This window comes from Eptatretus burgeri, chromosome 4 (genome assembly GCF_056783735.1).
Source record: "Eptatretus burgeri isolate ZD-2024b chromosome 4, Ebu_testis_v1, whole genome shotgun sequence".
NCBI lineage: Eukaryota > Metazoa > Chordata > Myxini > Myxiniformes > Myxinidae > Eptatretus > Eptatretus burgeri.
The window spans coordinates 123,858,114-123,883,967 of NC_140964.1; the positions used below are offsets into that span (position 1 = coordinate 123,858,114).

At 44.6% G+C, this 25,854-nt stretch overlaps 1 protein-coding gene and 1 long non-coding RNA gene across 9 annotated transcripts in view; one reads left to right on the top strand and one right to left on the bottom strand.

Annotated features, from left to right (window-relative positions):
• LOC147029030 (uncharacterized) overlaps nt 1-8,640 on the top strand; it is an 81,797-nt gene extending 73,157 nt beyond the window's left edge. For 2 of the 3 annotated variants that reach the window (XR_015056771.1, XR_015056769.1), the window contains 3 exons: nt 7,275-7,334; nt 7,426-7,543; nt 7,824-8,640. This is a non-coding gene — a long non-coding RNA (uncharacterized LOC147029030). Of the gene's footprint in view, nt 1-7,274; nt 7,544-7,823 lie in introns of all 3 variants that reach the window. The other variant, XR_015056770.1, reaches the window with a different exon arrangement.
• The window catches only part of AGRN (agrin), a 155,669-nt gene that overhangs the window by 50,934 nt on the left and 78,881 nt on the right, over nt 1-25,854 (bottom strand). For all 6 annotated transcript variants that reach the window (XR_015056767.1, XM_085876127.1, XM_085876125.1 and 3 more), the window contains exons 17-25: nt 24,214-24,316; nt 22,930-23,286; nt 21,619-21,957; nt 21,325-21,441; nt 10,557-10,675; nt 9,776-9,881; nt 8,909-9,028; nt 8,411-8,560; nt 7,819-8,020 (exon numbers count right to left, since the gene is read on the bottom strand). Coding sequence is in view for 5 of the 6 variants with exons in the window: in XM_085876127.1 (XP_085732253.1) it covers nt 7,819-8,020; nt 8,411-8,560; nt 8,909-9,028; nt 9,776-9,881; nt 10,557-10,675; nt 21,325-21,441; nt 21,619-21,957; nt 22,930-23,286; nt 24,214-24,316 (1,613 nt within the window). In the remaining variant the exon portion in view is untranslated. The remainder of the gene's footprint in view (nt 1-7,818; nt 8,021-8,410; nt 8,561-8,908; nt 9,029-9,775; nt 9,882-10,556; nt 10,676-21,324; nt 21,442-21,618; nt 21,958-22,929; nt 23,287-24,213; nt 24,317-25,854) is intronic.

A 25,854-nucleotide genomic window follows, 5' to 3' on the forward strand; every position in this document is an offset into this window, starting at 1 on the left:
TGCTTTTGGTGGAATTGTATATGTGTGCTTTCCGTTCATCGCGAATAAATGTGCTTTGTGTTGAACTGTTTCCCGCTTCGCTTCGTCATTTCTCTCATTGAATCCTCATCTTGCTTCACGTAAAGGGTTGGTAGTGGGCTGAATACGCCCGATAATTAATCGAACCGTCGAGGCCGACGATAACACCGCTCGGTTATCCCGATAGTACGGAACGGGTCGCTTAAGTGGCCCGTGTCCGAAGTCGACCTGCGGCGAGGTGCGATCGCCCGGTCTACCCTCCGTGTGGGTACTTAGGTAGGTCGAATTTGGCGAGCAACCCTATCCCACGCGGGGGCCGATTGGCTCGATCGCGGTGAGACCGAAAGGTCCACCCGTGACTGGTTCCCGGCGTTAGTCCGAGAGGGTCACGACTGGATTGTCCGTCCGGTGGGCGACGTGCCGCGATTCGAGTTACGTGGCCGTCAGCACGCCGGCGGGCGCGAATCCGCAACAATATATATATATATATATATATATATATATATATATATGTGTATATATATATATATATATGTATATATATATGTATATATATGTGTATATATATATATATATATATATATATATATATATATATATATATATATATATATATATATATATATATATACATTCCAGACGACCCGTGAATATATGAATATATATGTGTGTATATATTGTGAAGGATCCGATGTTAAGGATTGGGGAAATAGAACCCCGGTTACAGACTGGTTTCGTCAGATGCCGAGCGTTTTCTGCCAGTCTGTAACCATTTTGGTTTTATATGCAAATCGAACGGATCGTTCCTCGACGCAACACGAATTGATCCATAGCGGCAACTTCATACGAACCAACCAGATTTATTGGGGAACAGCGGGGAACACAACACAAGCAAAACATTCACGACAATGTTTTTATTTACAATCTTTAACCCGTTCATAACTAGGGAACTACAGATTATAGGTTTCGAGGGGGTCCCCACTGAGATATGCCTTAAACAACCTGCAGACAAGACAGACAGACAGCATGCAGACAAGGCACAGAGTACTTGGTGATGTTTCATGGACGAGAGGAAAGTGTCAAAGGCACGAATGTGGCTCGTGACAAGCCGATGTCTACGGATTCGAGCGCCCAAGCTCAAACACACTGCGTGGCAAAATGGCGCTCGTCCATGTGTCGCAGCCCTCACGCACGCAGCCTCGGCGCATTCAGACCCCGCGAGGTCGACTGCACCAGAGTGAAAGATCCACGGTGGTATGCTCTAGCTGGCTTTTCACAAGGTCCAGCATACAAGTCCAGGCCTGGCCTGTTCACCAGATCAGGCCAAATCGAGGTGTTGGGCTCCGCAGGCTGGGTCCATGGGATTCCAAGATGTCGTCGAGCTGTGAGGTGAGTAGGGACAGTCAGAGGCTCCGTCACTGGACTCCGGATGAACCTGTCGATGTGCTCTTCACGAAAGCCGATCGTGCCCCATCTTGGCGCTCAGTTTCACCACTGCCGATCGCAGACTCGTCGCGCTCAGGTTCAGCTTCTCTCCCGGCAGATTCACACTGCCTTTCCTTTGCTCACTCACCTCAAAGCCCACTGCAGTTTTACTTCTTCAGTTTCACTTCTCCTTTTCCGCCCTCGCTCACCTCAAAGCCGACTGCTGACTCACACACAGCCAGCCCTATTCAGCCGATCGCGCCACACCGGCGCTCAGTTTCACCACCGCCTTCCCCGGCGCTCCTGCAGTCTTTTTCTTCACTTGCTCGCCTCAAAACCGACTGGCTCCTCCCTTCAGTTTCACTTCCTTCTCAAGGCCACTCCCCCTCTCAGCGCTGGGCGGGGACTATTGTCCAGAGAGAGGAAGGAAGGAAAAGAACCTCTCAGTCCACCACCAATGCACGAACAATGAACAGCCTGTTACACCTCCCGACACACATGTAGCGTCCATTTACCGAACAACCTGGCTAAACATCCAGTTAATGGGGGATCTGGGATAATCCTATATTTAATGATACACTAGGACATTTCCACAACTATATATATTTACATATATATTATATGTGTAAATATGTGTATATATTGTTGTGTATTTCAGAATCGGATCTGACTAATGCACAAAACATCCATGTCCTCAGAGAGTTATTTCCATAGTTGCATGTTCAGAATAGACCCATCCCCTTGTCTTGTGGGATTCTAACTCTTTGATGCATTGGAGAAGGGCATAGAACAGATTCCCTTTCTTATGGGATTGCCTTTTCCTCTTCATGACACATTCATGCACGCGAGAGATAGCCATTAGCCCAACAGAGGCTCGTTCTATCCCTTTCCAACAGAACACATTGGCTTGGAGGTGGATGATTTATTTACACTTTGGACTTGCAGGACATTTGATTAAACACACCACGGGCTTTTCCTGAGCAGTTATTCTTACGGTCAAATACAGCTGTGGATTATTTACCTCTCCTACCTCTCTTTCATTCATGTTTGACACCCACTTCTCTTTCACCGACGTTTGACATCTACCGTTTTCCATCGATGCCTGACGACCCGTTTGGCGGCTCCATGGACATTAGCTGGCCCCTGTCCCTGTCGGGCTGGGGGGGGGGTGGGAACAAGGGAGGGGGAGGTGATGGCCGTTGTTGATGTTTTGTGAGCGTTTCATGCCCCCCACTTGATTCTTCTGACAAATGGCCGCTTTCTGGTGCTCGTCCTGTGCTCCAAACATTGTGTCGTAAGCAGGCCTATGTTGATTGGGGGTTGCATCTCACTCAATGGTGAGGAAGGGATGACCGTGAGATTGACGGTTGGAGGTCACGTGCAGCAATGCGCCAATAGGCAAGCTGGATTTGGCTGAAGTCTGCTTGAGGCTCCGCCCACACTGATCGCCGATAAGAAAGGATCGGAGGACTGCCTTCCGGACGGTTGGTGATAGCTCCTGGCAGTTGGTGATAGCTCCTGGCGGTTGGTTATAGCGTCTGCCGGTTGGTGATAGCTCCTGGCAGTTCCTGACAGCTCCTGACGGTTCCTTACTGTTTATGACAGTTCCTGACCGTTGCTTGCAGCTCCTTACAGCTATCCATTGGTTATAGCTCCTGATAGCTCCTGATGGTTGGTGACGGTTCCTTACAGCTCCGGACTATTGGTGACGACGGTTCCTTACAGCTCCTGGCCATTGGTGACAGTTCCTGATAGCTGGTGACGGTTCCTTACAGCTCCTGCCCATTAGTTACAGCTCCTCACAGCTGCCCATTGGATACGGCTCCTGATAGCTCCTGATGGTTGGTGACAGTTGGACCATTCCTGCTGGTCCTGTTCGGTACCTGCTCTTGGCGTACCTGACTCTTGGCGTACCTGATTATTGGCGTACCTGATTCTTGGTGTAACTGGTTCCTGGGGGTAATGGCGTGACGTTGATTGGTGTTCAAGCCTGTTTGCGGGTGGGTGCACGGCGAGGCAGGGTGTTAGCAGCGGACCAAGGGAAGCTCACACATTTTAGATTGTTTTATTGGACGCATGATGACTTCTGCCTTGGTAAACTGAGACCGGATTTTTTTCCCCCCTGAATGATCTGTTGGGTACCAATGTCTTGTGTTTAATTGTTAAGTAAGGCAAAGTGATAAGCATCTGCTCTTTGTCTATTTTTCTATCAATGCCTGTTGATTTCTTTATTTGTTTGAGATGATTTTGATTGATTTGAATTTATCCATTTACACCACAAGGAAATAAGTTCTTCAGTGTATTTATTTTTCATCTATCTATAATTCCAGCAATCTGTGTGTGTGTGTGTGTGTGTGTGTGTGTGTGTGTGTGTGTGTGTGTGTGTGTGTGTGTGTGTGTGTGTGTGTGTCTGTCTGTCTGTCCGTCTGCGAGCGCCGTTTCTCGACGACCGCCAGTCCGATCTGATTGAAACTTGCCAGGAATATTGCCGGGGCCCCTCAGATGTGCCTTTTCGAGGTTTGATATCAATCGGACAAGCGGTTCCCAAGTTACGGCCATTTTACTGCTTTTTCAGTGTTGAAAAGGTGTATATTTGGCAGCTGAAGGTGTCGTTCCACCTTCTCACCTTGTCATGCCAATTTTTTTCCCAAATTATTAATAACCGGACGATCACCGGTCCGATCCAATTGAAACTTGCCAGGAATATTGCCGGGGACCCGCGGATGTGCCTTTTCGAGGTTTGATATCAATCGAACAAGTGGTTCCCAAGTTACGGCCATTTATATGTCGACCAATGACAAGACACGGTGCGATGACATCACGAATGACGTCACAATTAATGTTTGTTTGTTTATTTATTTTTTTATTATTTCTATTTTTTTTACCACGATTGACGGTCCGATCTGATTGAAACTTGCCAGGAATATTGCTGGGGACCCGCTGATGTGCCTTTCCAAGGTTTGATATTAATCGGACAAGCGGTTCCCAAATTACGGCCATTTATCTGTCGACCAATGACAAGACACGGTGCTATGACATCACGAATGACGTCACAATGTTTATTTATTTATTTTGCACGATTGACGGTCCGATCTGATTGAAACTTGCCAGGAATATTGCTGGGGACCCGCGGATGTGCCTTTTCGAGGTTTGATATTAATTGGACGAGCAGTTCCCAAGTTATGGCCATTTATCTGTCGACCAATATCTGCGAGAGAGGGGGACGGGAGAGGGGGGATGAGAGTGGGGACGAGAGAGGAGAAGGGGAGAGAGGAAGGGTGAGACTAGGGGGATAGAGGGGGGAAGAGAGGGGGGAGAGAGAGGGGGCGAGAGAGGGGGTGAGAGGGGGGTGAGAGGGGGATGAGAGTGGGGGCGAGAGAGAGGGGGCGAGAGAGAGGGGGCGAGAGACAGGGGCGAGAGAGGGGGGGCGAGAGAGAGGGGCGAGAGAGGGCTGCACATACTGGCACTCACCTACGGGCACGCACCTACGGGCCCGCCCCTACGGGTCCGTACTAGTATTAATAAATTTCTTGTTGACGTTTCAAACTGTCTGCGCTTGTCCTTTGCTTGATTGATCCAGCATTGTCCGAATCTAGATCGACTGGGAGGTAATTCCCAAACTAATTAACCTGTCAGAGTCAGCACGCACCAGCAGTAAATGCTCGGCCCCCTTACTTAAGATCTAATCAAGTCAAGATTGGTGCATCGCCGAGGGCGCGTACACTGGTCAGGATGCCACGTGACCTTGAGTTAAAGAGCAAATAAGATGGTGGACACTGGAACTCATGGTTAACTGATTGGCGTTTGTGGTTGTGAAGCAACCCACTGTACCACAAAGATAATTGTGAGCGGTGGCCCCAGGTCTGGTTCTTCCGAAGAGAAATGAGGATTAACCCTCTCATAATACACTCAGTACCCGTGGCCGTTGCAAAAAAATATATATGTATATATACATACATACACATACATACATAATATATGGTATATGTTACTTAAAATTAAGGCCTTATTTTAAAAGTAGGAAGACTTGTTATTATAGGTGGAGCATTCATGTTTTTGTTTGTTTGAAAGCTTGCTTGTTGCCATTAATAACTTTTTCTTTGATTTCAGGTTGATCCATTTTGGCTGAGAGATTAACTGTTGCTCAAAGAGCATGAATTTCACGGTATGAGTTTTGACAGTCTGTAATTGCAGTTCAAAGATGGTGGCGAAAAGAAATATTGAAAGACGTGAAATCCCACATTGTTAATATAGGGAGCGGGTATTTCTCGTATGAATTAAACACCAACATATGTTTTTTCAGGAAGGCCATTTCGTGCCATTTTAATTTGTGTACATCAAATTTCAACATTTGTGAACCATGTTCTCAACACATTTTTTCAATCGTTCGCCAACATTTTCCACTGAACTCTGAAGAAACTTCTCTGGCAAATAGGCAAAACTTTTGTTGACAGAACTTTCTAATTCAACCAAATTAGTAGGTTTGCCGACATTCGCTTTTTTTTTAGCTTATCTCGAATTGGAATTCCAGATAAGTATTATCATCATGCATCATCCATCCATCCGTCTTCTATCTCAAATTTTCCAGCCAAACAGCTGGGCTGATCTGGCTGAAATTTGGCAGCAACGTTCCATTCCTGACTGCTGACGGGGATTGGAAAGCTCATTCCAGTCACGTGACGAAGTTTGTCAATATGGCGGTCACATAAATTCCTTCAAAAATCTTCCTCTCCTGACCCATCAGTCAGAATGATTCCAAATTTGGGTTACAACATTAGGCCAGGGCTCAGATAAACTGCAGGTCCAGTGGTCCTATTTTCTTTCATCCATCCCTTCAAAAATAAAAAAATGCACGGGGTTAAATTAGGACTCCTGGATTGTCAATATCAGTCCTCATCAACCAATCCACCTGTGTGGAAAGTGTGAATCCAACCAATTAAGAACTTCAATCGAGAAGTGTGGAGTGGCACTAACTTGCATAAAAATCGTTTCATCTGTGTCCTCCCATTGCTGATTTTTTGGAAGAAAAAGGTTTTGCAGCATCTCCAAGTATCGCTGTCTATTTATTATATCGCAGAGGACGTAACGTCCAATGAGTTGTGTTGAAGTCATTCTGCACCAATTAAGCAGTTTTGGCCGACTTTAGATGCGTTCGACTGTCATTTCTAGATAATTTCCTGACCAGTAATGGCAGTTATTGGAAGGCAATGGCAAACCACCCAGCATAACACTTGCCAATAAACTGCTTTGGCAGTACTGAACCTGCCTTCGGTCCTAAGCCCTTCAACATTGCCTGAATTGTTACAATAACGTATTCCACTCTTCCTCACCACTTGTCGCCTGTCTTTTTGATTTATTTGGGCTTCTTGTGAACATGCCAGTGTTTTCAGATGATGTTGCTGTGGTATGTCCTCCCGATCTTATTATGGTATGTCCTCTCTTGACTGAACCAGTTGTAATAAACTTGTGGTGACAGTTTTTAATTGTTTATGGTTCCAACGTGGAACATCTTACCATGTATTGCCACTAACAACTTTGAAGTGCATTTACAAACTTCCAAAACTCATACCATGTTGCAATTAGTGCTCATAGAGCAACAGTTCATCTCTCAGCCATAATGGACCAATCTGAAATCAAAGAAAAAATAATAGTAATGGCAATAAACAAGCTTTCAAACAAACCTATAATAATAACAACAGAGTATTTCTTGATTTAAAAAATGGACTTCATTATAAATCACCCTATATATAGGATGTATATATGTACTGTATGTATGATGGTGTCTTGAGAGTGAGCCACTGCAACATAATCTATTTGTTCTCGACACACAGGTGGCGCTTGGTGTGGGGATGGCGGGATAGCTTCCCAAAGGTTCCTTCAATCACTTCCTTGTAAGAAAAAAAAATTGAGCTGCAGGATTAGTATTTTCTGGCAGAGATATGAAGCCATTCATGAAGGACCTTGTACACATATCACATACAGGACAAGGACATGAGCAGATATCATTGTACGTTTACAAGAAGTACATAGACATCAGGAGAAAAAGCAAGAAAATCAACATAATAAGTTCGATTTGAAATTTGGATTCCAACATCATGAGGTGAGCATTTTGAAGAGAAAATCTAAATGGCCAAGCCAAGTTTTCACAATCATGGCCTTTGGGAAGTTCTGCTTGTAGATTATTGTGCTGTGAATGACATTCACCAATGAAGAAACTCAGTATATGCAGCTAGATGGTGACAGAAAAATTATATGGCCAGTTCAATCTGGCAAACACCTCAACAAGAGCTTTACAAAATACTTTATACAAAGTTTTATAATTCAAAAGAAAAAAAGAAAATGAGCCATATTCAGGTCACATCTATGTTATCTCACCGCAGCTCAACATGCCCACCAACGAGAGCCAGCGAGATGAAGTCTGGAGCCCTGGAGTGGCCAATGTACACGAGCAGACCATCTGGTGCTGAAGCTCGGAATCTCAAAGCAAGCCGCGTGCGCTGAAACAGGCTCATTCTTCCCAGTGGAAAAGCCAAGAACGAGGCAACACCACCGAAAGCTGGCTGAGAAACTGCAATATCTGGAGGGGGGGGGGGAATTATCAAAGATGTTGTCCTCAAAATAAACATGGAGAAAAGTACAGAAACAAAATGTACACAGTTTTTAGATTTAATTTTGGACCATTAACCAGCAGCATAGGCACACTATAGTACAACATTAAGAATTAATTTAATTTTATAATCATTACTTGGTTATTCAATCAAAGTCATGGAATTATTCAATGTCAAGCCCCTCCTCCTTGTTCACTCTCGACCTTAAGAACTTTTCTGCAGCATGTATGGACCCGTTTTCACAAGCAAAATTTCTCCATTTCAAGGAATGTTTGCAACAACCATTTAGGAGGGTTCCTGTGCAAATTGTCCATGCGAAATGGTCTTTTGGGTGAAATAATCACCCTACTTAGTCCCACCTTGCTCGCACACACTTCCGCCCCGCCCCAGAGGACAGCAGCACAGATAACCAGAACGACTTGGGTGGCATGTTCCGCCATGTAAACAGGGATTCTTGAAGCAGGGGTCTTCAGAGGATGTATCTGCTATGGCTTCTGTTCCCTGTGGCTCTACACACACACACACACACACACACACACACACACACACACACACACACACACACACACACACACACACACACACACACTTGTACAGTATTGGCTTTTCCTAAAATATATAAATTAAAGGTTTGCTGTAAATGATGTTAATTTCACAACATCCGATATTCAACTTTATTCAAATTGTAAATCTCAAAACATAGTTCCCTGACCTAAAGTGAAAACCTTAACCTGAAGGCAATTGAATGGTTTCCCGACCGCATGGTTCATCAACTCGGCACCGTTCTTCAATGATACAGAACCTCAACACAATCCAAATGATACAGAATAGTGATGCTGCTGGTGTTAACCACTTACTGAGTTCCATAAACTCGATATAGTTTTCTTCCGGCTTTTTCACGTCCAGAGTTTTTTCTCGAGAAGTCTTGAGCTGACTCACTAGTGCTCTCTCCACATCCACTGGTGTGTACTGTGTTTCTATAAAAGTACAATAAGAGAGTGAAGAGAATTGAGGAAAGATGGTGGTGGTGGGGGACAAAGGGGTCCTTTTGGAATAAGCAGAGGTGCATCCACGATCTTTACCGACTATTAACAACACGGTGACCATTAAAATTATTTCTTTCGAATTAATTATATTTTTCTTCACAATGCCATATCAGTGAAATCTCTTGCTTTGGTAAACTCAGCGAGCTAATACAGCTTTAAACTAGAACAGCAGTTGGTAGATCGCATGCCTCGACAAGGCTGAATTGCTTCAATTTTGTATCCCACTGATGGGCTGGATCTGCAACTGGACCTGAACCAAAACCGAAATAGGCTTGTTCTTGGCACCTAAGCAACTCATCCACCAAGGTTCACCATAATCCGTCCTTAACTTTTTGAAATATCATGCTATATATCGTTTTTGGCCTCATCTCTCAATTGTGAAGAATCAGTTAAAAAAAAAACATTAAACTCTTGCATCCAGATCTGGATTGTGATCTTCACCAAAATCGAATCAATTAGTCCTCGTCACACACCCAATCCATCAAGCTATATGTAGCATATCAGCCACAGGCTGCACACGTTAGCTACCTAGCTATCAACATATTGAGTTCAATCCTGGGTATTAAAGATGTTGAGGAATATTTTTAGAGGTACTCCATTTTCCTTTTATATAATAGAAAAATTCACAACTTAAGCAATACTTTTGGTTTGTTAAAGGGTTCTTCAGAGGCGACTTACTGGGGTCAAAGTGTGTTTCTATGGTAATCCGGCTGTTGTCCTGCTCCTTGACATAAACTGTCTTGAAATCATCTCCAACATCGGAGGAAGCCAGCAGTTTGTGGAGCTATAACCAGAAGGAGAGAGTGATATCATTTCATTTTCTGTGGTGTGAACACAAAACTGCAATGGAGGGTGGGAAAGAGGCAGTGGTTCAAAGGACACCAATCTACAGCATTATGATGAAAGTTTTGGCATTTATTGCTCATATTATTGCACATGATCAATTGTTTTTAACCACTTCCACCATGAAATAATCAATCAGAAGAAATTTTGTGGTCAGAAGAAATTTCGCACAGAAAAGCTATGGTGGTCATTTTTTGGATGTCGTACTCCTGTGCATCAATAACATCGAGGAATTCAAATTTCACCGAAGAGAATTATATCGAGGTTTTAATGAAATTTAAGTTATGCATTGGAAAAAGCACACTTCACAATGACAATGCAGAAGTCATACTTTTGAAAAAAAAACAAAAAAACAGACAGAGCATGAACGTTGAGTGGACTGTGATTCGATGTGCCCTCCAGGGAAGACGAGGCACCTTCAGACTACAATAAAGACTGGACACTTTAATTATTTTTATATATACCTATGTGACAACAATTTAAAGATGACAAATAGAAAAGATTTTGGGGTAAGCTTCATTTGATGAAAATGTTCAATCTCTGATAGAACCTCCATGACTGTAGTTAAAGGTCCACAGAGTTGAGTTTTGTCGAAATGAAGTCAGGGTTCCCTCACCATGCTGCCCAGAGCCGTCATGATCTCAGCATTGTGTTCACTTGTCTCCTGCACAAAGGCAGTCCCCTTACTGACATCGGGGCTTGCTAGCACAATGATGCCCAGAAATACACGCGTGGCTGTGGTTCAGATGGTAAAGGCATGGGAAACAAAGGAATGTATTGGAGAAACATGAAAAACATCATTCTGAATGATTGGAGTATGGCAACAGCATGATAAGTTTTTAAAACTGGAATACACTTTTAAAGAACAAATAAGAACAGCGATTTGACTTGGTCGTTCTGTGCAAGAAGTAAAGACGGGTACAGCGGCATGAAGTGGTGACGGGGTTAGTCGGATGTTGAGCATGATAGTTAAGATGCAGACAGGAAGCACCGCAAGATGGATTGTGTTGTGAATGGAATGCGGTGCAATATGGTTCATGCACAGACTCGCTTTAAGCATTTACCTGTTGTCCAGTTTGCAATGAAAAGGTGGAGAAAGCTGAAGTATATTAGTATCAACTCAACAAACAACTTTATGGTTTTAAGACAAAATATATTGTTTAACATGCATTGTCAATTTAATTGCAACCTTCAAGCATTCCTTGTTAAACTCTGCTTTTTTTCAAGCTACATCCATAACAGGGAGTCAAATGGACTAATTTTTGTAAAAAAAAAAAAATATATATATATATATATATATATATATGCATACAGGGTCTGTGCTAATGGAAGAGGAGGAAGGTAATGTCAAACGTGATGGAAAGAAGGAAAGTACCAACGAGACAGTGTGACAACTGGTGGGAATGACAACCAATAGAGTTGAATGATGAATGATGAAAGAAAAGAGAGAGAGAAAAAGGGTATAACGTGTTATGGAATGTGATTGAGAGCTTGAATAGTGGGAGGGCTAAATGGGCCAGATAGCATCACAGGTAGTGATGGAGGATAACACGAGATGGTAGTGTGGAGACCTCAGGAATGCGGCTCCAGAAGTATAATAAAAAGACAAAGAAAGTTGTGGAGTTGAGTAGTCAGTCTGAATTGTGGTAGGTTATCAAGGAAGGGGCTACTGGAAGAAAGTGTGTATCCCCGAGGAACAGTGGATGGTCAGAGGGTTGTTGTTGTTGTTGTTGTTGTTGTTGTTGTTGCTGCTGCTGCTGCTTAGCCCCAGACAGTTCTGCTCGAACAGACCCGTGGCAAGAAAATAGCCGATTGATCTCCCAGGAGTGACCCACGTTTTCTTCAAACCGAAGCTGTTGTATTATTGCCTTTGTAAAGCAAGAGCAATGAGAGAGAGGAGAGAGAGGAGAGAGAGGAGAGAGAGGAGAGAGAGGAGAGAGAGGAGAGAGAGGAGAGAGAGGAGAGAGAGGAGAGAGAGGAGAGAGAGGAGAGAGAGGAGAGAGAGAGAGAGAGAGAGAGAGAGGAGAGAGAGAGAGAGAGGAGAGAGAGGAGAGAGAGGAGAGAGAGGAGAGAGAGGAGAGAGAGAGGAGAGAGAGAGAGAGAGAGGAGAGAGAGGAGAGAGAGAGAGAGAGAGAGAGAGAGAGAGAGAGAGAGAGAGAGAGAGAGAGAGAGAGAGAGAGAGAGAGAGAGAGAGAGAGAGAGAGAGAGAGAGAGAGAGAGAGAGAGAGAGAGAGAGAGAGAGAGAGAGAGAGAGAGAGAGAGAGAGAGAGAGAGAGAGAACAGAGACAAGAGGGAGTGCATTGGGCAATGAGGACCGATCGGCGCTCTAACCGTGACTGAGCTGCCCTGACAAATGCAGCAGCATGGTACAGTGGGGAAAATTTGACCTCCAACTTGCATTGGGGGTTACAACCACCATGAAGAGGGGTCAGAAGGTTGAAAGATTAGAGGGACCACTCCTGCAATGAGGTTGCTTGGAGGGAGGAACACCAGAAAAACCAGAGAAAAACCAATTGATATGCAATGGGAGAGGAGCAGGCCCCATCCTTCAGCCTCATGCTTCAGCTCATCTTCATCTTTGTGGAAGATGCCATGATGTTGAGAGCTTTGGATTCCACTTCTAGGAGGAAGAGTTGAGAAGTGGGGTATCAGCCCACAGGGAAGAGCAATATTCCATTGAGTTATGGACAAAGGCTCGGTCATTTGAAGTTTATATTTACCAAGGAAGAATATGCCACGACAGAGGTTGCCTCGTCTATGCATGGCTTTGAAAAGCCAACTTGTAAATATTGTCTGCCCATGAGAAGTAATGACAGATGGTCTGGGCCAGAACTTCAAGATACTGAACCTTTTTCAATGGTTTATTGTGGAATTGCATGTGTCAATTTTGAGGAAATCCTTCCGGAGAGATGAGTTGAGATTAAGAGATATGCCTGATTGAATGACATTTCATTTTACAGACTAATTTCACATGCTCTCCAGGTTAGCAGAGAGGGAAACGGTTACTGCATCCTGTGGTTGGGATGAGGTACAGTGTGGAATCAGGTGGGATCATCTGCAAAGAGGAAAAGAGTGTTATCTGGGGCATCAAAGTGGTAATTTAAGTACAGTATACGAGGAACAAAACTGGACCCAAGATATTGCCTTGGAAAACCCCAGCCTCTGACTTGTCTTTAGTTTGAAATGTGTTTGAGGATGTTGTTGGGAATCACAGACAAGGTGTTGGGGAAGTGGGTTGAATGGGAGTTTGGGAATGGTGGCAGGATGTGGGTTGGGGGTGGGGAGAGGAGGAAGATTTGTGGGAGAGAGGAGGGGATGTAAGATTTGTAGGGTGCTGACTTGAATGGGGGTCATGAACAAGGTGGTCTTTGACCCACGCATGCTGCAAACCAAGTTTAGATTCTGGACCCAAAGTTCAGTAAAACGAAAACAGACATTGCAAGCAGTGTATGGATGGGTGGTTAAACACACAGAGAAGGGCAGGGCTGTATTAACATGATCACAAAACATGAAGTGTGTGTTTGTGAGTGATCCAGGACGGAAATGGAAGCGACAGAAGAAAAGAAGAATCTGTATGCGGGAGAGGTATTTTTGGGAAGGACAATAAAGAGAGATGAAACATGTTATGTTATTTTTAAAAATGTTTTGAGTGGAAAAATCGAGAAGGATGATAAATAATGAGTAAAGAAATGACAAAGAGGGAAGGAATGAGAGGAGATTAAGTTTAGGGGGACATGTAGGGGGTGTATATGTACTGTATGTATGTTTACGTAACTATATATATATATATATATATATATATATGTACAGTACCAGTCAAAAGTTTGGGCACACCTTCTCATTCAAGGGTTTTTCAGTATTTTTACTATTTTCTACATTGTAGAATAGTGAAGACATCAAAACTATGAAACGACATATGGAATTATGGAGGAACCAAAACGGTGTTAAACAAATCAAAATAAATTTTATATTTTAGATTCTTCAAAGTAGCCACCCTTTGCCTTGATGACAGCTTTGCACACTCCTGGCATTCTCTCAACCAGCTTCATGAGGTTGTCACCTGGAATGCTTTTCCATTTACAGGTGTTCCTTGTTAAAAGTTAGTTTGTGGATTTCTTTCCTTCTTAATGTGTTTGAGCAAATCAGTTGTGTTGTGATGAGGTAGGGTTTGTATACAGTAAATAGCCTGATTTGGTGAAAGACCATTATTTTGTCGTGCTGTATTCATCCATATTATGGCAAGAACAACTCAACTAAGCAAAGAGAAATGACAGTCCATCATTACTTTAAGACATGAAGGTCAGTCAATCCGGAAAATTTCAAGAACTTTGAAAGTTTCTTCAAGTGCAGTCGCAAAAACCATCAAGCGCTATGATGAAACTGGCTCTCATGAGGACAACCACAGGAAAAGAAGACCCAGAGTTACCTCTACTGCAGAGGATAAGTTTATTAGAGTTACCAGTCTCAGAAATCACCAATTAACTACACCTCAGATTGCAGCCCAAGTAAATGCTTCACGAGTTCAAGAAACAGACACATCTCATCATAAACTGTTCAGAGGAGAATGCATGAATCACGCCTTCATGGTCGAATTGCTGCAAAGAAACGACTACTGAAGGAGACCAATAATAAGAAGAGACTTGCTTGGGCCTAGAAACACTCGCAATGGACATTAGACCAGTGGAAATCTGTCCTTTGGTTTGATGAGTCTAAATTTGAGATTTTTGGTTCCAACCGCCGTGTTTTTGTGAGACGCAGAGAAGGTGTATAAGAGACGCAGAAGAAGAAGGTGAGACGCAGAGATGCAGAGAAAGTGGAGATGCAACGGATGATCTCTGTATGTGTGGTTCCCACCGTGAAGCATGGAAGAGGAGGTGTGATGGTGTGGGACGCTTTGCTGGTGACACTGTCAGTGATTTATTTAGAATTCAAGGCACACTTAACCAACATGGCTACCACAGCATTCTGCAGCGCTACGCCATCCCATCTGGTTTGTGCTTAGTGGGACTATCATTTGTTTTTTAACAGGACAATGACCCAAACCACACCTCCAGGCTGTGTCAGGGCGATTTGACCAAGAAGGAGAGTGATTTAGTGCTGCATCAGATGACCTGGCCTCCACAATCACCTGACCTAATTCCATTTGAGATGGTTTGGGATGAGTTGGACTGCAGAGTGAAGGAAAGGCAGCCAGCAAGTGCTCAGCATATGTGGGAACTCCTTCATGACTGTTGGAAAAGCATTCCAGGTGACTACCTCATGAAGCTGGTTGAGAGAATGCCAAGAGTGTGCAAAGCTGTCATCAAGGCAAATGGTAGCTTCTTTGAATCTAAAATATAAAATATATTTTGATTTGTTTAACACTTTTTTGGTTATGACACCATTTTTTGCCTACTCTTTGCGAAGGACACCATGGCATCTTTAACGCCCACAACCTAATGCTGGCAGACAGGACACCCAGTTTAACATCCATCTGAGGGACGGCACACACATGCATGAACCACCCTGTCTGTGAAACACGGGGATGACAGTTTATAGCTGGGACAAGATTCAAAAGGCTTAGAGTCTAGACAGCTTAGAGGTGAGTATGCGTAGCTCGAAGATATCCTGCCAGCCCTGAGTAACACTACAGGGGACTATTGACAACAGTTTGAGATTTCCTGCAATCCAAAGACAAAGCGTGGGAAAGGGGGGTGGGGGGTTTGTGATATTTGTGTCTTTTGCTTCGAAGATAAAAAGTACTCTGCTTGGTCTTCCAAATCTGTGTATAAATTCCTCATGCTTCAGGTTTGTCCAACCACTCAAGGTGTCTATGATTCATAAGGGTTTTATTGAATAAAGTAGTCAACCTCATACCCGTACTCTGATCCTTGTGGTGGATGAGGTGGACTTGAGGGTTTCTCTGTAAATCACCAAATGCTGTGCTTGACGTCGTTCTGGTTCATGTTCCAGTGCAATGTTTGCTACCAAAAGAAGGCTACCAACTAATGCACATAACTTTGCATTGCTGCATTATGGCACATCCAGATGGACTTTCAAAGAATGCTTTGGTGTCACCACAATACATTTGGAAGGCTGCAGCGACATTACGACACCAATGATATTGGAAGCATCAGACTCACTGTAATGGTGTCATCACAAACGTACCAGTGAGTGTATTATTAAGTAACTCTGGACCAGCTCTCTTATAATTATGAACAACTTTCTCTTGAAGTGCAACAGAAACATTTAATGACTCCAAAACAGCAACACAATGCCACAAACGAAGTTATCAGAAATGCCCAGTATAGTTAATAAAACTCGCAAATACCCACCTTACAGTTGGAATATTTCACTTGTTAAGCCTTCCCTACCTCAATAGGATAGGGCGAGGCCTTTACCTGTTGCAGGGTTTGTTTCTACAAGTAGTTCCCACAATATTTAAGGTACAGCAGAGTTATTTAGACCCCGAGGAATATGAAAGCACCATTTAGGTTTTTATTTTTATTTTTTCTTCCTTAATTGCCAATTTCCGAGCTGTATCACAGAGCCAGCTGGGACTACCGGGCATTAAATTTTGCATCAATAATGGGAATAAAAAATATGCGGGGTCGACATAATGTTTTGACCTTGACCTCATTTTAAGGTCATGACCCAATTATAGACATTTCAACATTTTTCGAGATAACTCAACTATGGTTTGTCTGATCTTAACAAAGTTGCTCTCTCTGGATACCCAGCGTAAGGCACATTTACGATTAATTGACATCATGCTCTTCTGAGTTAAAGGTCAAGGTCAAATGGCAGTCAAAAAAAACAACAACTTGTTTTTTGTCATCGCTCAATTTTGCTAATGTGTAATCTCAAAGACCGCTTGGCCTTCCAAGATGTTCTTGCATCAAACAAGTGTACCTGTACTGAAGTGATATTTGACTTGTGTCCTTTACCCACTTTTTCAGATTGACATCAATAACAAAAAACAACTTTTTGATCATGACTCCAATAATTTTCCTCCAATTTTCATGTTGTTGAGATTTTTTGGATAGAGTGTAGATGGGGACACATTTTTTTTAATTTACACTCTATCACTAAATGTTAAAGGTCAAGGTGATATGGTGGTCCAAAAAAAAAAATACCATCATTGGATTGCGGGCCAAGGGTGAGTCACAGGCGATCGCTAAGGGTAAGCCGAGGCAGATTTACCCTTGGCAATCACTTTGTGATCGCAGATATCAAGTTTGAATTGGAATTCAATGTTTACTGCAAACAATATATTTTGGTGGCAGGATTTGCACCCCGGCCACCGTAAAACCTTTCATTCCGCAAAACGCAAAAACGCAAAAAAATCTGAAAACCCACTCCGTGGGAGTACCTCCTGTGCAGCTTCCCTTCGCAGGGCAGCTCACCAGATGACGAGATTGGGGCAAAGCCTTCGGGACCCCCGATCTTTGATGATAGGAGGGAAACCACGGGGTAACATCCCTGCGTCAGATTGCGGGAGAGCGTGTCGGAGCGGTGCTGAGGTGTTGTCCACCAGATGGCGGTCTCCTTGGGTTAACCTGAGGCGGTCCCTTCGGGTGGGTGCCTGGAATGTCCTATCCCTAAGAGAGGATGATCACCTGTCTCTGTTATCATCTGAGCTCAAGCGTTTGGACATCGGGATTGCAGCGCTCTCTGAGGTTCGGAGACCGGATTGCGGCGAGATAATGGTGGGTGGTTACACCTACTATTGGTCTGGTCGCTCTGATGGTTACCATACCCAAGGAGTTGCTGTAGCTGTGTCCAATAAGCTGACCCCAATGATAATAGAGGTAACACCGGTCAACGAGCGTATCATGAGATTAAGGATTCGTCACTCCTTAGGTGTCATTTCCCTGGTCTGTTTATGCTCCGACTGAGGCGAGTGATCTCACCGTGAAGGATGCATTCTACGCCACACTCGAGTCTGTGGTTGATCAGTGCCCCAGACGAGATACACTTCTAGTCTTGGGGGATTTCAATGCATCAACTGGAACTGATAGGGATGGTTATGAGGTGTGTGTTGGTCCCCATGGGTCAGGAACTATGAACCAGAATAGCACTAAGTTCCTTGACTTTGCAAGAAGTCATGGACTTAGGGTGGCTGGTTCATGGTTTCAGCGCCCACAAGCTCATCGCTGGACTCGGTATTCCAACGCTGGCGGTGTGGCAAAGGAGATTGACCATGTCCTCATTGACGGTCGTTGCAGGATGATCCAGAACTGCAGGGTCTACCGGAGCGCTCAGTTCCTCAATACTGACCACAGCCTTGTTGTAGCAACTCTAAAGCTGCACCTTAAATCCTGGAGAATGGTACCATCCCAGCCTAGGCTGGAAGTTGGCAAGCTCAGGGATGAGAGAGTAGCTGAGGAGTTTGCGAACAGGCTGAGTGGACACTTGGGGGGTCTGGGTGCTTTGGGGGGTCCTGAAGAGTTGTGGAGTGCCTTCAAGACCACCGTCCTTGACGTTGCCGGTGGATGTCTTGGAGCTCACCGCAGGGCAAAGAAGAATTTTGTCTCTCAAGGGACACTGGATACCATTGACCAGAGTCGCAGGGCCAGGCTGAATGGCAGAGCTGAGCTGTTCAGGGAGCTGAGGCGTAAAACTGTACGTGCACTGAGGGTGGACAAGGAGGCCTATGTGCGAGGAATCTGTGAGGGGGTAGAGCATCACCTGTGGACAGGTGATTCTCGTCCCGCTTACAGGGGAATTCGCGCATTGCGTTCATCCAAGCCCATCCCTCGGAGCACTGCAGTTCGAGCGGAGAGTGGTAGGCTCTTGACAGAGGAGTCTGAAGTGAAGGCCCGCTGGGCCGGTTACTTTGAGCGGTTGTACCAGGCTGATCCCCCAGCTGTCGAGTTGGACGTCAAGGGTGTTACAATCCCTGTTGCTGACCCTCAAATCAACTGTGGTCCACCTTCGCTTGTGGAAACACGGGCTGCGGTGAACCAGTTGAAACGGGGCAAAGCTCCAGGGATCTGTGGCATCCATGCTGAACTTCTCAAAGCTGGTGGAAATGCTGCACTCGTGTCATTGCATGCAGTTTTGTGCTCTGCCTGGAACACAGGCATCATCCCAACTGACTGGAAGAGGGGCCTTGTTGTCCCGCTCTGGAAAGGGAAGGGTGATCGCCAAGATTGCAACAACTACCGAGGGGTGACGCTGCTCTCAGTGCTGGGCAAGGTCTTTGCTCGGATAATTCTTGATAGGGTTCGCCACCATCTGCTTGAGCACCAGCGTCCAGAGCAGTCAGGCTTTACACCAAAGAGGTCAACGATTGACCGTATCCTTGCCCTTCGTGTCCTCACCGAACGCAGACGAGAGTTTCGGCAGGGGCTGCTTGCAGCCTATGTTGATCTCTGTAAAGCGTTCGATTCAGTGAATCGGGATGTCCTCTGGAGGATTCTTGGTCTTCGTGGGGTGCCACCAAAACTGATCGATCTGATGTCTGAACTCTACTCTGGGACTGAGAGTGCTGTGAAGTGTGGTGGTACCATCTCTGACTTATTTCCAGTTGTTACTGGAGTTCTTCAGGGGAGTGTACTGGCCCCCACACTTTTCAGCACTTGTATGGACTGGATTTTAGGGAGGATGTCGGAGAAATCTAGCTGCGGTGTATCGTTTGGGAATGTCACGATCTCGGACCTTGATTTTGCAGATGATGCAATCATCTTTGCGGAGACTTTAGACATCCTTTTGGGGGCCCTCGAGGTGCTGAATGAGGAGTCGGAGCCGCTGGGATTACGGGTTTCTTGGGTCAAAACTAAGATCCAGGCTTTCGGTGACATCTTGGATGCTGCTGTCCTGTCTGTGTTGGTTTGTGGTGAGGATGTTGAGGTCGTGGAGAGATTCACTTACCTTGGCAGTGATATTCATGTGTCTGCTGGCTGCGAGTCAGAGGTCAATAGACGTCTGGGTCGGGCCTGGGGAGTCATGGATTCACTGGATCATGGGGTGTGGCGCTGCCGGTACCTGTGCGGGAGGACTAAATTCCGAGTATTCAGGTCCTTGGTACTTCCAGTCTTGCTATATGGATGCGAGACTTGGACTCTGACCAAGGATCTGAGACGGAGACTTAATTCCTTTGGTACCAGGTCTCTTCGGAAAATCCTTGGCTATCGCTGGTCGGATTTTGTGTCCAACGAGCGGTTGCTGAGAGAAACTTGGATGAGATTTGTTACCTGCATAGTCCGTGAGCGTCAGTTGCGGCTGTATGGACATGTGGCTCGTTTTCCTGACGCTGATCCTGCTCACCAGATTCTCTCAGCCAGGGAGTCTCATGAGTGGAGGAGGCTAGTGGGCCGACCACATGCCTCATGGTTGCAGCAGGTTGACCATCATCTCAAGGAGATGGGGATGGGCCTGGCATCTGCCTGGGGGATGGCCAGACGGAGGCCCCTGGAGTACCGGCAGAAAGTGGACGCAGCGACGCGCTGTTCTGGCACATGCTCCCATACCTGAACCTGAATATATTTTCCCAAAATAAATTTTCTCTTCATTTTTTTTTTCCAGGAATTCCGGCCAAAGTATTCAATAATTTCAAGATCTGAATAGCTCTGCCCCCACTTCACCGACCATTTCCTGCGACTTTTATTTTGATAGGCCTCCTTATTTTTAATGAGGCCTCTTTCATTCTTTCATTCCTCTTTTTCACTCTTTCATTCCTCTTTTTGCCCGTCTTTGGAATAAACTTCCTCACTCTATTCTTTCCCATTCTTCCCTCCAGGCTTTCAAAACAGCTGTTCACCACCACCTCTTATCTTCCCCCATCCAAATCCTCGATCTTTTCTACCCCCGATAATCCACCCAAGCCCACTTCCTTCAATTCTCCTGCTTTCCTTCCTGAAAGTCCCTGTAATGTCCATCTTCTCCTCGCCATGTTCCCCGTCCCATCCCCATCCCTCTCCCTTCCACAGTTCACCTGTGTCTGTTCCCCAATGTTTTGTCCCTTCCACTCCCACCCCTCTTGTCTCATGCCTCCTTGCTGTGAGTTGTGTGTTCGCTCTCATACGAGCCTCGACCAAGGTATACAAAAAAAAAAAAAAAAAAAAAAGGCCTCATCAGACTTTTTGAAAATCTGCGACATCCTTCCCCCCAAATGAAGAAAATGCTAAAACGAGCAAAAAAATCTTTTTCGGATTTTACCAAGGAAGTGGTAGATCAAACAGACATACATACATACATACTCCCCCCCGCCCCCCATAATATATCGATTATATCTGTTGAATAATTGTTCATGACGCTGTTACAAAACATTTTGTTGAGAGTTTAAATGTCCTTGTAATAAAGGAAATTGTACCACATTGATCCAATTTTGTTTTGATAAGAAACTAAACAATTAATACCAACACAAAGGTGTGTATTTGTGTTCAAGGATAAATTCAAACCTGGACAGTTTGAGTAGTTTGCAGTGCTTGCAACCATTGTTCCATCATGGCAGCCACCACACCAAGTGTTGTCACAGTATGTCTTGAGGAAAGCATCTTTCACTTCCTCATCATTGACTTCAAGGTGCAAGATGGAAACATAGACAAGTGATTAACAAAAAGTTTTCAAAAACTATACAAAAAAAGAGGAAATCTGGCATTCTGTGCCTTAAGTTTCCAGATAGATTCAACTACCAAGTTGAACAAATTAAAGAATAATTTTAAAAAAACATAGTAATCGCATCGGATTCTTACAAAAATCCCCAATGTCTGATCCATCATCTGTTTCCTCTGCATCAGGTAGCAGAGCAGGCTGAAGTGTTCTGCTGCCATATACCCACCAGTCAGGAGCAGGTTTAATTAAGTGAGGTGGCGGTGGAGGCCTTCCTCCAATAATTGGTGATTTGGGAAGGAATATTCGGAGTGGTTTTTGAAATGGTGGCAATGGATTTTCACTTGGTAGAGATGCAGGCAAGTCAGGGCGTGGGGGTTGTACAGCAAAGACAGAACCTTGCCTTCTCAAGATCGGAACATGGGTTGCCGTTGGCCAGTCGAGCAGTGCAAAGGGTTTAAAGTCCAGAGAGGAAAAGATCCCTGGGGAAGAAAAATATGTGGAATGGAACAAAGTGCAGTGGAATCTCAAACATGGCTCTCACTCAAAAGCTACAGCTGTATAATGTTGGTCTCAAATACGAAGTAGCTTCCACCAAACAAACAAAATGTTACTTCCCTTTTGTATCTGACAAAATGACAAGTAAGAAAAGATAAAATGCAGAGCATCCAAAAACGAAGCAAAGTGAGAAGAGAAGACAGAAGTGGGAAAGAAATTAGGGCAAAGGAGACATATCAGACCAAGCAACAAGGAGACATCCTTCAGTACAAGTCTGAATATGGAATTTATCAGATTTGGGCTGGAAGGAATGAATGGGCCACTGGAAGACATGCAAGTGGCAGGAATGGCAAAATATTGTTTGAAGCCTTGATCTTGATGAGACATAAATTACCCAACACAACAAATGGCCGAAGTGAATTTTTCCACTTAACCAATGGTCAACGGCTGATTGAATAATGCAACAAGTAACGAGAGGGGCACCCAGTAGAGTGCAAACCTCCGCCACGTAATGCCTGATCCACAAGAACATATCGGGCCCAATAGATTTTTGAAATCTCATGCTGTACAGTACTGTATCGTTTTAGCCCTATCTTTCAATGGTGAAGAATCACTTTAAAAACTTAAATAATTATCGTATCCAGATACGGATATGGATCTTCACCAAAATCGAATCAATTCATCCTTGCCACATACTCAACATGTCCACCAAATTTCATCTGAATCCGTCAGCAACTATTTGAGATATCGTGCTACGCATCGGTTTATCGGTCTTCAAGTGTCCCTCTACTTTGTCCCTCTATGCTGTCTTTGGGGTGATTCCCCCCTCTCTTTCTACTGTTCCTTTTGTTCTGCTACATCCTGATTTGTTCTTTGTTCTAGCTCCTCCATGAGCCTCAACTATGTAGACAAAAAGAAAAAAAAGTAGAGTGTGCAGTCACGGTAAAGTAAATTACCGGAACTTCCACTGCCAGATCCTTCATTTTCTCCATCCTTTGTAGCAGGGAACGAGGCCTTGGTTGGCCATGAAGGCCATGGTGTGACCAAAGCAGGTTGTGAGGGATAAGGTTTATCGAAACCGATAGAACCTCCTGGCTGAATCGGTGGTTTGGGAAAGAATGGCGGAGTTATGGGTAAAAGTGGTTGTCCTCGAGGGGGTAATGGTTTTGCACTTGGTCGGGGTCCAGGAAGGAATGGCCCAGAAGGTATTACAACATCATCGGCACCCAGCTTGTTCCATGTGGAAGGAAGAGTCTTGCTTGGAGGCCATTGGCGCAATGTATTGCGGTTGATATCCACAGGAGGCAAAACCCCTGGGGAAAGAAAATACAGCCACAAGGATGAGGAAAAACGCTTCCCTGGTAGCTTGAATTTCTTTATGCGCATTGGTTTATCTCACTTACAAGAATGCTGTGTAACCACAACGACACAGAAGCACATTCCCAATCTGGTACGAGTTTTGATGTACACATTAGAGAGTAATATTTTTCTTGAAGGTCTCACATCTGTCCCAGAAACAACGATGGAAACAATTATACTTGATATTAAAAACATAGCAAAGAAGTTAAAGATGTAAGAGCACCATTGACTTTGTTGCTACTGGATTTGATCTTTGGCAGAGATGAAGATCTCCCGACATTCTGGTGGGATTCCATTTGGGGCTACAGCCACAGGGCACTATTTCTAAGATTATATCACTAGCCAGTGGTGGGTCGTTAAACCCCAATGAACAGTAACAGTCCAAAAGGAGAGAGTACAAAGGGAGGGTAGAAGAGTACAAAGGGAGGGTAGACGGGAACGTTTCTCTGTCTCAGACGGATGCACTCACTCGTTCTTGCACGGCCAAATTAGAGTACATCTGTGAGTCTCAATGAGGATGTAAAATGAAGTGAAACGAATGAAAAAAAATATTATTTATAACACATAGTAGTTATTGTTGTTATAGTCAGAGCTGTGGTTGTTGTTTGTGTGCTCCTTCCGTGCCCATCACACTTTTTCTAAAGTGTTCCTGCTGTCAGGATAATAAAATGACACTGTTGGAATCGCTACATTAAGGTCCAAGTCTCACTAAAAGGGATTTTTGTTGTTAAATTTTGTGTTCACGGATGAAAGTAAGTTAGGTAAATAAATACCAGGATGTGGATACACAGAAAGGCTTGATGATAATGATGATGATAGTGTCACAGCTCATGTCAAATGAGTTTCAGCCATTTGTGTGTGGAAACCTATCACACCCCCACCTGGGCAATGTCCATCTTTCCAGAAGAGGTCCCGACCTTGGCGACACGCGATGAGCCGCAGCTGGCACTCATCTGCATATGTGACATGGTCTGCTCCACACACCTGTGCAGTCAATATTTCACACGTGAAACATTACCTGTGCCACACAAACCTTGTTTACAAGAGAACTGTCATTGAGTAACTGTTTTTTTTTTATCACCTTTTCTGACCTTGCTCCCCTGCTCTTTCAGCCCGAAACCCTTCCCCAAGCACTGCATGACACAAGCTTTCTTCCTGTAACACGTTCCTTGCAAACCTTCCAAAATTATGACTTACTGCTCACCTTCACTCCTTTGTTCATCTTTTCTCCTGATGTGGTGCAACTCATCTCTTCCATCCATGACTTCAAGATGAACACCACCATCTCATGTCTTCCTCCATCTCTGTACCCATTATATTTTCCACCTCCAATTAACCCTCTGTTATCCAAACTCTTGTTTACTCACAGGTTACTATGTTCTTTCCCTCCCTCTCTTTTCTTTCATCAATTCATTCATTCTCTTGGTTGTGATGTCCATCTGTCGTCCCAATGCGTACGTTGCATTACCTTCCTGCTCTTCCATGAGTATCTAAAAACACCCAACGTGCCTTCCAAAATCCAAGCTTACTGCTCACCTCCTTTTTCACTCATTTCTCCCCATATGTGGAACCATATTCTTGAGTCATTTCAATCTGATTCTTCCATCCAGAACCGCACCACACCTCATGTTCGCTTTCATTCCAATTTACGATCCTTGATGTTTTTTTTTTTATTTATTTTTTTTACACATGGTCTAGGCTTGTGGAAGAGCGAGGACACAGAACAGACCAGGACACAACCTAAGAAAAGGAAAAGTAGGAGAAAGGGGAAACATCAATAGCAGGGTGGCGGGAGATGTTAGACGAAGACAGACAAACAAGATGGGAGACAGATGGGAAAACATGAATAAATCAGTGGAGGTGAGCAACATGGTTCTGGATTGAGGCAGTTTCACTCGGAGGGGGTTGCTGGTGGACCGCATGCATCCTGCAGGTGCTTGGGGGTGGAGGGGGGGGCGGCAGAGCACGGAGAGGGCAGAGGCTGCAAAACCAGAAATGAGGCTGAAGAAGACAGAGAGACCACTGACCTGTTCATGATGATGAAGTGAAAGGCCCATAGACAGCTTCATTGTGAGAGATTTCAGTGATGTTGAAAGCCTTGATTTCCACGGCGTCAAGTTGAGCAAGATGCGAGGCAGAGGAGCCAGCCCAGATGGGAGAGCAGCACTCCATCAAGCTATGGATGAAAACCATGTCGGTGGATAGGAGCACAGGTGTGCCAAGGAAGGACTTTGGATGATGGCGAATGCCTCGTCGATGTCAGACTTTGGAGGCCAACTTTGAAATATGGCTTGCCAAAGCGAGATCATGGCTGAGAGTGAGACCCAAGAGTTTGAATGACTGAACCTCTCTGAGATGGTTGTTGAGAAAGTAGATGGGAGGGTTTGTGGAACGGTCCTTTTGGAAGGAGAGGGAGAGGGAGAGGGAGATGGAGATGGAGATGGAGATGGAGATGGAGATGGAGATGGAGAGAGAGATTTCTCAGGATTGAAAGACATGTTCCAAGTGTTTGACCAGTTTGT